The following is a 9,855-nucleotide window of genomic DNA, read 5'->3' as shown; positions in this document are numbered from 1 at the left end:
ACCTATATATAAAAATGTAATCCATGTCTTTGAGCAACGGTGCTGAAAAAAATGTGAAAATGTGGTGACACCGGTATAAGATAATAGCAGCGCATTGCCATAGTGAGTTTTGTTCGGTCTCTAAAAAATTCAGCTTTGAACGTTTGAGATAGCTGAAATTGATGGATTAATAGATTGTCTGACTTTTCTGATAACTATTTAAGGGTATCCTAATTAATTCTCTCTTTCAAAGTTGTTGCCTAAAAACATTTCAAGAAAAAAATTATATAGTTTTTTTTACACAAAACGTATGATTTAGTAGATTGGAAAGCATACAGATGAAAAATCCAAAATTCATAATCAGAAAAAGAAGTACGTGAAAAAAAAAACTAGCAATGGGCCACCAAGGCCCATCTCAACATTGCCAATTTCTATATGGGCCGCAAGTAAAACCACCGGGATATACGACCGCCGCCGCCGCCGCCGCCGTGCTCTCGCTCGCAGGGCGCACCGGCGAGCCGCCATGGCGGAGCGGAAGGAAGGGGAAGGGAAGGTGGTGGTGGTGGAGGAGGAGGAGGAGGAGCGGCGGCTGCGGGGGGCGCTGCGGAGCCTGCAGCAGGAGGCCGGGGTGCTGGAGCGGCTGGTGTACAAGCACCGGAACCAGCACCGCGGCGCCGCCTACTTCCAGTACCTCCTCAAGGTGAGGCGCGACGTGAGGCTGCTCCTCGCCGCCGGCCTCGGGGACGTCCTCACCGCCGTCTTCCCCGTCCTCGCCTCCCGCAAGCCGGCCAACACCATCCTCGCCGTCAACAGGTCAAGCTTCATGCCTATGCCCCCCCTTGGAACTTGAATCAACGCTGATAAAATTTTGTCGTAGCGAGGCGTAGAATTAGGCGAAGCCGCTCTAGGATTATGGCTTGATTGTGTTTTTTTTCTTTAGGCAGAGTAAGAAGAAGCCTGGTGCAAACCATTGTCACCATGAGAGGCTTTTGGGTGTCGCACGCTTGTTATCAGAGGTGAGTGTTATACTGTTATTCTTTTTTACCCCATTGGGATTCAACACTTAGCTTAAGTGTTTAGAGAAGTTGGAAGTTGGAAACACTAATGGTAGTTTGGACTTAATAATGTGATGTCAACTGACATTTTTTTTTCTTTTCTGCTACTGTCCAGCTAATTATGACATAGATGCAAATTATTGTGATTATCTGTAACTTATTTAGGATGGCACTCTTCACCGGCCCAATGAAAATTATTGTGATTGTCCTTGCATATTTCAAAGTCCTAAAGGAAATTTTAGGTCATATGCAAATCCATTTATTTCCTCTATGGTATATGCGGAAAATTAAGTGACAAGCTTTGTATGCTATATTCACCATTCTTGATATGCTTCTGGACAGCTCTAGCTGATGATAGCTTTACCCAAAAAGAAACTTATATTTTCTCTGTTATGTGCAGATGGCTGAACCTGTTATGATGGGAGCAGTGTATCCTTTTCCTTTTTTTTTTGTTTCTTTGTTCCTTTTATTCTCTTGTGCATAGAAATATTTTTTTTGACTGGATGCATAATATATTAAACTGTACACTTACAACTGGTTTGTCTTGTGCAACGCGTGCCTCATATTTGTACTAGTATCTTTGCCCATTCTTTTACTTTCATATAGTTCAAATAGATATGTTCATTTCCCTGTTTTGGTAACAATCGATAGTTCCTTAACCTGCGGTATAGTCAGATCTCGTTTTTACTTGCAAGATCATTTTTTGTTGATCTTTGCACAGCGATTCTTGCTTTGCTAGCAAGAGTGAGGGCTCTGGTTCAACAGGTGAGAGCAGCTGCAGAATTACCTACAGCCAAGACTGTGTTGCTATAGTTATAGTAGGAAATATATATAGTGGAAGCATATGTTGGCTAGTAAGGTTCTTTCCCTCTTTTCACTGACCCTATATTGTGTGCAGATGCTACTTGATGTTGTCTCAGTTTACAACAAGGCTTCTGATCTTATTGATAGGAAGCAATCTGTTAAGATTAGTATTGGTGGAGCGCAGGTGAGTTTGCTTCCAGAGTAGCACTCTGCATGCATAACTATCAAATGTCAAGCATGATGAAACTATACTACGTCAAATCATGTTTGGATTGGCAGAAAACTATATTTATTCACCACATAAATCATTCATGTCACCTTTTTTTAAAAAAAAAAAAATCCCTACAGGCTTTCAGAGAGTACTATCCCTCAAGCAATGATGCCCGTACTTTTCTGGAATGTGTTTGGGTGAAAGATAAATTTGTTTTGCATGAAAATACAAAAGGTAACTGTGAGAAAACCCAAGCTGAGGATCAAAAGTCATGTGCTTCCGAATCAGCAGTCCTGTATGAAACTCTTGGACAAGTTTCTGAAGGTTGGGATGCAATATTTTCTGTTCTTCATGATATATTTATTAATACTTTGGTTTCTTGGTCGCATTCTTGGAATATTTACAAATGTCCATGGCATGTTGTTTTGCATGGTATCATGATGTATATTAGTATGGCATTTAACTTCTGATTGTTGTATCGTTACCACCAGATAATTTGATTGTGATAGGTGATATGGTGCTGGCTAGTATGTTTTGCAAATTTCTTCAATTGCAATGATTACTTCATGGAATAAAATGAAAATGTTTTCATTACCAATAGTTATGTACTCCCTCCATCCACAAAAGTTACACATATTACTTTTGACACCAAGACCAAGGGGAAATTAAATCACCTTGGATGTTACAAAATCAAGTAGTGTTGCAAACATGCAACAATTGAGTATTTAGATGACTCCTTAAGTTCTAATAAAACATTTAATTTATCTCTTCATTTAAGTCTTGAATACATAAAGACTACAAATAGGAACAACTTATTTGGAAAAACTCAAATGTGAAATAGGTGTAACTTTTGTGGATGGAGGGAGTATTTAATATGAGAGGGCACTACTTTTATTTATGGTTTGATAGCGTCAAACTTTAAAAGGAAGTTTCAGATAATTCTAGTGCTTCTGACATTTTTTTCAGATATGGAAAATGCTGAAGGATTGAACTCTCCCATGAAGCTACCAGATGCCACCTTAGCAAACCAGCCAGAGAAAACCCATTGCCATCGTGATGAAGATTCTCAAAGTAGGAGGCAATTGGTGAATGACAACAATTCTAATTCTCTTTCAGATGCAGTTGCTACTCATGTGCATTCAACTCCATGCCCTGATGTCAAGCCTGAGACAAAGAAGAGAGTTGCATTCATTGCAGTTGGAAATCTGAAAGCCACTGCTAGTTCGATTGGAACAACTTTAACTAAGAAGCAGAGACTAGATGTGATTCCACGCGCCACTGCAGAACCTGAAGATCTATATGTCAAGCCTGAGACAAAGAAGAGAGTTGCATTCATCGCAGTAGGAAATCCGAAAGCCACTGCTAGTTCGAGTGGAACAACTTCAACTAAGAAGCAGAGACTAGAGGTGATTCCACGCGCCACTGCAGAACCTGAAGATCTATATGGCAAATTTTCTGAGGATACAGACAAGTCCATATTTTAGATTGTTTTGCACTGCAGCTGACCAGTGATCACTGAAATACTTCTCAGCTTTCTAACATGAAAAGAACAATCAATACAAAAGAGGGCTCGGTGTAGCTCAAGATATTGTTAAATTTTGAAGCAACTTTTGCTGTAGCATCTAGGAGGTTGCTTGGTTTATCTCGCTAAATCATTAGTATAGCCTTCATTGTATTCTGGGATGCAATATTATTTTGTCATCCATTTTTCAGGTGTAATTCTGCACAAAGATGAATTTTAGTTCGTCCCAATGTAATATGCATTCATTCTTTGATTTGACGCTGACTGCATTACGTTTGTGGAGTGGCCTTAAGAACTCGAAAATTCAGGAGTCTGGAACGAAGTGTATCTTGAACTTGGGTTCTAAAGCATCAGATTATGCATTACTGTCGAAAAATCATATGCAGACACAACATGGTAATAATTCCTCTGAAAAATCCTCCGTAAATGGTAATGCTGATCTGAAGTTATACAAGAATACCAGAATTGCATCTAATACCAAGTGATGTACGTCACAAGATCAGAAGCAGAAAAATCTAACAGTAACAGATTCTCCTGTTGCTATCTCATCAGGGCAAACTAGGGAGAGCAGCTTTGTTGAAGGAGAGGAAGCTGACCCGTCCGTTGTCAACATGGCAAAATTTCAGAGGAATGCCCTCAAACTTGTTTTCAACGGTTTCTAGTTCTTCCCTTGATGGTGGTTTGTTGCTGCACCAAATTGAAAAGCAATACATCAAAGGTAGGAACAACAATCGAAGTACACGCAAATAACCCAAAAGTCATGAACCATACGTCGTTCTCAATTTTATTGCATGTAATGTGACCTCTTGCGCATTTCTTTACCTACCTTATGACTTGTATGGTATTTTCGTTACTTCTCAGTATTCTTTAGGGGAAGTTGGTGAACAAAAAGAGTAAGTCAAAATAGATGGAGTCAATGATAAAATATAAAAGAAATCATATGATTGGGTATGCAATTTGATGAGAAGGCAACCAACTGGAACTTCGGTGCTAAGCTTGAATCGCATTCATATAATTAACATAGAAGCCACTTTGAGTGGATATACCAGGATGACAAACAGATCTATGACTACGTAGTACATGAATAGCACGTCATAGATACATCACGCATGACAAAATACAAAAGCTTCATACCATATATGTTACTAAATTTATATCAAGAAACCACAAAAAATGATCATTTATGAATTGACAATGGACGGTCAATGCAGTAATTCAAATATAGCACTAGTGAAGATGAACTTTGTGATCAAAATAAAACACAAACCATGATGAGATGAAACTAGAGCACGTTTCTAGGTCTGAATGGATGACATTCAAGTGACCGGAAAAGGCAACCGTACCTTAATAGGCATAGGACGAAACTAGGGTCTCCTGGGGATGTCTTCTTAAATTTGCTATTCGGTAGATACACTTCAAAGGATGGATGCATATCATCTATGCACATTTCCTTGAGCAATTTAGTTATGTCATTGGAGGCACCACCGACTCTATTTAAGCTCTGAATCTGATCAGTTTCAACCACACTTGTGGAGGCATCAGTGACGCTGTAAGTATGGCTACGCTTAACTGTCCAGGGAACGCCATATCGTCCAATAATATAGCCGAGCAACTTCAAGTGCTTGTAAGCTTGGAAGGCATCCCAGGAGCACCCATACTTCCCTCCAGCAATCTTTCCGTAGATTTCCTCCATTCCAATTGTTTCACCCTCATAATCAAGAAGAACCAATGCCCCTCTTTCTGCCAAGAACCTGCACGGTTTGGTCAGCTGACAAGCCTCAAATTGAGAACGAAGCGAAAATCCAAGGCGTGAGAATCATCTATAATCTAAAAGCAATGGATACAACAAGTGCAGCAGCGCTAGTGTAGCATTGTGAACAGAGTGCAAACTTTGGGAATGTGACCGAAGCAAGTGCAATCAAGTGTACAAGGAATCCGAATAGCGCAGGCATTTCATCGAACAGGTGGCGTACCCAATCTCCTCGACATTGTAGTACAGCTTGCCGTCCCGGTTGACACCGGTGGTCAGCCAGAGCTTGCCCTTGCTGTCCACAACCTCCGCCGCACCAGCCTCCTCCACCCACACCGCGCGCGACGCCACCTTCCTGCTCCCCCGCTACACAACCCGATGAGCTAACACGAAGCAAAGGAAAAAAAAAAAAAGACAGCACCTGAACTGAACTCTCGACGAAGACGACGACGGGGCGGCGTCCAAGAACGGATTTAGATGGTGCTCCTCGCCATCATCCTCCGCGGCAACGGCGACGGCGGCGATCGCCGGAGCTCGCCCGCTCCTCCGCCGCCGGTGGTCGACGGCGCGCGTGGGCTTCGGCATGGCCACTTCCGTAATTTTTCCCACCAAATTTACCCTTTTACCTTTTTACCCCCCAACCACTGCCACTAAACCAACGGGCCCACGCGCCGGGCCGGCCCACCAGCCGGCTTCTCAGCCACATGGGCCACGGCCAGGTGGGGCCCACCCGCAAGAGGTCGAAGCCCACTCCGCCTCGTCCTCTACCCCCTCCTCGTCTCCCTTTTAAACAGGAGGAGAAGAATGGGAAACGACCTCTCCTCTTCTTCTCTCCTCACTCGTGTTGAAATTGAAATAAATCGCGGTCAAGATAAAAAAAAGAAAAAAAAAGAAGAAAAAAATCGCGGTCTCCTCCTCATCGAGCCGCGCGGCTGGATCGAGGATTCGAGCAGGTGCGGAATCTCCAATCCCTCCCGCTTCTGTTCGTTTCGATTTCGCGTGGGTGGGATTGGCTCGGGTTTGGGAGGCGTTAGCGATTTCGCGTGCGGACCGACGGGGAGTTTAGGTTTGATGGTTCCGATTCGTGGGGGGGTGTTAGGTTTGGATTTGATCGGGGAATTTTGGTTTGGGTGGATTGATTCGGTGGAGATCTCTTCTTCTTCTTGGGGGAGGTTAGGATTTGGGAGCCCGTGAACTACGTGTTCTAGTTTACTTCTTCAGTTTCTGGATTGTTCGTGTGGATTAACCGGGGTTGATGGCTACTTGTACGATTGGTGGTAGGGGGTTGGTGGGTTGGTAGGATTTTTGGTGATAAGGCTATTGGATTTGGCAAGTCGAGAGGTTAATTTCCCAATTCTGTTAAACTGTTCGCGATTTTCATTTCCTAGTAAGTGTGTATGTTGTTTCAAGATTCGTAAATTTGTGTTCTGAATTTTAGAAGTATGAAATCCTAATAAATTCAACAGTTAGTTTGAATTGAAAGACGCGAATATTAGGGAAGGACCTAATATCAAATAATTAGATATTTAGATGGGACGAGGCTTCGAACACAGGTCATTTAGCCCACCACCTTGTGGAGCTAGCCGGAAGACCCCTAGGTGTTTCTCAACAGTTAGTTTGAATTGAATCATATAAGTTCGTAACCCCTTGAATTTCAGGTTGATTTCAGAGTTGAGTGCCACTGATTCAGCTCCAAAGTTAGCATGAGTACTGTCAGCGGCACTCGGCGTGCCCCAAGGAGGCAATCACAAGATGGTCCTGGTGATAAAGTCGTTGTGAACCTGGACGCAATCTCCTCCCCAGTGGTTGGAAGCCGTCGCGCGGTGCCGACCTCCACTGGTGCGCGCGCCTCCCCCATTGATGTGGAAGCTCTGGATGATGAAGTGCAGACATTGTCCGCTTCGCAAGTGCCTCCTCCGGTATGTCACTTTTTGTTATCTTGAACTGAAAGTATTAGTTCAGTCTTGATTATATTCTGTACTATTATCTGTAGTTATTGTTATATGATTGGGTTCATAATGATGTTTAAGTCTTTTTACCAGGGTTTATGTACTACTCCCTATGTTTCTCAGGCACACTAGATGTTCCTGTTAAGAACGAACTGGTGACTTTGTCTCCATGAAAAAAATGATGCATCCCTTGCCCACATTTGTTGAACTGTCTTGCATTTTGCAGAGAAGGAACCGGAGAACTAGGAGGCAGCCTGTGGCAGTAGTTGATCTGGAAGTAGATGCTAGCCGGGAAGGTTAGTTCATTTATACAAAGATTGCATTAATCTGTCCTAAGTCATAAATTAGTAATCACGGGAAACATGGGAATATGCTATCTATTCCTATGTTTGCCATTCATCAATCTGTCCTAAGTCATAACTTAATAATCTGTCCTATGTCACAACAATAATCATGTATTAAGTCAAGTGTGTTTTGTGATGATAATACACAGGGAACAAACGTCAAAGGGTTGCACCTGTTATACACTGCCTCTCTCCAGAAAGGGGAGAAGGGTCCAGCTTGAAGGTATCCTATAATACTATACAATTGATCCCCACTTAGTTTATTTTCATACTCCCTCCGGGCTGGTTTTATTTGTCGTTGGAGCTAAGTTAGCTGTGGATGAGAAAATTTGTTGTTCGAGTGTTTTTCTCACGTATGGGACGAGATTGCTCTTGTGCATTGATGTTGTTATTCTTCCCAGATCAACTCCTCCTTAACTCCTTGAATGCTTCGTTCCCATATCACTTAATGATGGCATGCATGCAGGCAGCAAATGTGGTATAAATACATGCGTAATGTGTGGCAAATTAGCGCGGCAAAAAGCGTGCGTAAGCAAAAACGAGATTTTCTAGCAGCAAAACGCGCGCATAAGCACAAAGTATAATTGGTCGGTTTAATTTTCGTATGCCCTTGCACGCTGGCTGCACCGAAGCTGCATGCATGGTGCCATGCATAATCGCCAAGACAAAAAAAATGCGCATATCCGAGAATCGAACTCAGGTCCCCACGCACCAAGACAGATGCACTAAGCCAACTGAGAGTAATTAGTTGCTTGTTTGGATGATACACCCAGCCATATTTAATAAGGACAAAACAGGAAATAGGAACTTTACTTAGTGACTTCTTGGTTTTTGAGATTTCCAAGTCTTCAACTTTTCAGCTTTAAGGGCCTGGTTGGTTATTGATTACTTGTCGTCGCTCTTTATTTTCTTCTATGTAAAAAGTAGCTGGTACTGCTGTGCGCTCAATATTGACTCTTTTGGCCTCCCTATAGAGTTTACAAGTTGGCCTTTCAGTGGAGTGAGTTATTTGTTTTAAGTTGAAACTTGTAGGCATTTTTCTTGGTCCATTATGTCATAGAATACTCATGCTTGTAGTATTATGTATTTATGATGATCTGGTAGAGAGCTATTAAAATTGTTCTTGACAGCCACTGGTAGTTAAGATTCTTGCTTGTCACAAACAATTAGGATTTTGCTAAATTTCAAGCATTGTCTTATGCATTCTAGTGTAAAAGTATCTATTACATGCATTTGATACTTGTGGCTGATGGCTTATTGCGTTATGCATTTACCTTAACACTGATTGCATTTCCTGTTTTGGAACAATGCTGTGAAGACTAGCAATGAGCCTCCTAAGGCAAAGGAACCGGTTTTTAACTGTCCGGTGTGTTGGAACAAGTTGGAGGAGCCCTCCACAACAATTTGCGGCCATATCTTCTGCACGACATGCATCAAGCAAGCCATCCAGATTCAGAAGAAATGCCCTACTTGCAGAAAGAGTCTGAGGGCGAACAATTTCCACCGTATTTACCTTCCAAACTCTGATAGTTAAGGTGAGTCGTTTACCTATCAATTGCCTTCTTGTATACCTGGCACTCTAGTGAACTTCTGATTTCATCAAATCGATTGCCTTCTCTTGTATACCTGGCACTCTAGTGAACTTCTGATTTCATCAAATGCAGGCTCATTGGATGTACCAAAGGAACTTCTCGCATCAGCAGCAGCATCCTCCAATCTAATATATTCAGAAGAACAGGAGTTCTCCCATAACGTGTACCATTTTGCTGTGGAATTGTGTCACGGCAAAATGACCACCTAGACCCGCATGTTCATCCAAGGCTACTGTTGTTTGTATGTAGATGCATCACCAGGAGCTCATCAGCTGCAGGTGACAACTCTGGTTTAGGCTACCGAATGGCCTCTCTGCCTCCAAAGGATACACAACAAAACTAACTATAGTCCCCATTGGTTAGATTTATCTAGTTTGTGTACTGTTGTATTTACCATGCGTTTGGCCATGTACCTTACCTTCTCTCCATAGTTGTTGATGTAGCCTTGAATCAGCTTGAAATCGTGATGATGTTAACGCATTACATGTTTACTCTTGCTTGTACTCGTTTGCTGTTCTGTCTTCTGTGTCTTCAAGTTTGCCTTCTGTGGCAGAGTTGCAGCCACCAAGTCGGCACAAGTGCAGCTACATTTGTGTTAGAAGTGATGTTTTTTTTTTCAGATGAAATGGCCCGTGATGAACGAACTCGG

The 9,855-nt window shown here is 42.3% G+C and overlaps 3 protein-coding genes across 4 annotated transcripts; 2 read left to right on the top strand and 1 right to left on the bottom strand.

Moving 5' to 3' along the window:
- Window positions 1-254: 254 nt before the first annotated feature.
- On the top strand, window positions 255-3,835 carry LOC127783531 (uncharacterized). Its single transcript, XM_052310720.1, has 7 exons — window positions 255-792; window positions 920-995; window positions 1,435-1,463; window positions 1,706-1,799; window positions 1,933-2,022; window positions 2,187-2,373; window positions 3,016-3,835. Exons 1-7 carry the CDS (start codon window positions 503-505, stop codon window positions 3,531-3,533), a joined length of 1,284 nt encoding a protein of 427 aa, XP_052166680.1. The 5' UTR covers window positions 255-502; the 3' UTR covers window positions 3,534-3,835.
- A 49-nt stretch (window positions 3,836-3,884) lies between these two features.
- On the bottom strand, window positions 3,885-6,132 carry LOC127783532 (uncharacterized). Its single transcript, XM_052310722.1, has 4 exons — window positions 5,743-6,132; window positions 5,545-5,676; window positions 4,915-5,322; window positions 3,885-4,258 (listed from the first exon to the last, which is right to left on the bottom strand). The coding sequence occupies exons 1-4, from the start codon at window positions 5,904-5,906 to the stop codon at window positions 4,120-4,122; spliced, it is 843 nt and encodes a 280-aa protein (XP_052166682.1). The 5' UTR covers window positions 5,907-6,132; the 3' UTR covers window positions 3,885-4,119.
- On the top strand, window positions 6,124-9,697 carry LOC127783534 (uncharacterized). 2 transcript variants are annotated; one of them, XM_052310725.1, is made up of 6 exons: window positions 6,124-6,274; window positions 6,991-7,240; window positions 7,497-7,566; window positions 7,764-7,837; window positions 8,933-9,149; window positions 9,279-9,697. In XM_052310725.1, the coding sequence occupies exons 2-5, from the start codon at window positions 7,025-7,027 to the stop codon at window positions 9,146-9,148; spliced, it is 576 nt and encodes a 191-aa protein (XP_052166685.1). In that variant the 5' UTR covers window positions 6,124-6,274; window positions 6,991-7,024; the 3' UTR covers window position 9,149; window positions 9,279-9,697. The 2 variants fall into 2 exon arrangements, with proteins under 2 accessions (XP_052166685.1, XP_052166684.1); XM_052310724.1 differs by having other exon boundaries at window positions 6,980-7,240.
- Window positions 9,698-9,855: the final 158 nt, after the last annotated feature.

The sequence above is a fragment of the Oryza glaberrima genome, chromosome 9 (genome assembly GCF_000147395.1).
Source record: "Oryza glaberrima chromosome 9, OglaRS2, whole genome shotgun sequence".
In the NCBI taxonomy this organism is placed as follows: Eukaryota; Viridiplantae; Streptophyta; class Magnoliopsida; order Poales; family Poaceae; genus Oryza; species Oryza glaberrima.
This window is presented reverse-complemented; position numbering and strand designations above follow the sequence as displayed.

What these genes read in the sequence shown, in the direction of transcription:
- LOC127783532 (XM_052310722.1), bottom strand. Translation starts at nt 5,906, where the DNA reads ATGCCGAAGCCCACGCGCGCCGTCGACCACCGGCGGCGGAGGAGCGGG. An exon ending in TCGTCGAGAGTTCAGTTCAG is followed by an intron (nt 5,677 to 5,742) that starts GTGCTGTCTTTT and finishes GCGGGGGAGCAG; the next exon opens with GAAGGTGGCGTCGCGCGCGG. An exon ending in TTCGTCCTATGCCTATTAAG is followed by an intron (nt 4,259 to 4,914) that starts GTACGGTTGCCT and finishes AATTTGGTGCAG; the next exon opens with CAACAAACCACCATCAAGGG.
- LOC127783531 (XM_052310720.1), top strand. Translation starts at nt 503, where the DNA reads ATGGCGGAGCGGAAGGAAGGGGAAGGGAAGGTGGTGGTGGTGGAGGAG. An exon ending in TCGCACGCTTGTTATCAGAG is followed by an intron (nt 996 to 1,434) that starts GTGAGTGTTATA and finishes TGTTATGTGCAG; the next exon opens with ATGGCTGAACCTGTTATGAT. An exon ending in TGAGGGCTCTGGTTCAACAG is followed by an intron (nt 1,800 to 1,932) that starts GTGAGAGCAGCT and finishes TATTGTGTGCAG; the next exon opens with ATGCTACTTGATGTTGTCTC.
- LOC127783534 (XM_052310725.1), top strand. Translation starts at nt 7,025, where the DNA reads ATGAGTACTGTCAGCGGCACTCGGCGTGCCCCAAGGAGGCAATCACAA. An exon ending in AGTAGATGCTAGCCGGGAAG is followed by an intron (nt 7,567 to 7,763) that starts GTTAGTTCATTT and finishes GATAATACACAG; the next exon opens with GGAACAAACGTCAAAGGGTT. An exon ending in GAGAAGGGTCCAGCTTGAAG is followed by an intron (nt 7,838 to 8,932) that starts GTATCCTATAAT and finishes AATGCTGTGAAG; the next exon opens with ACTAGCAATGAGCCTCCTAA.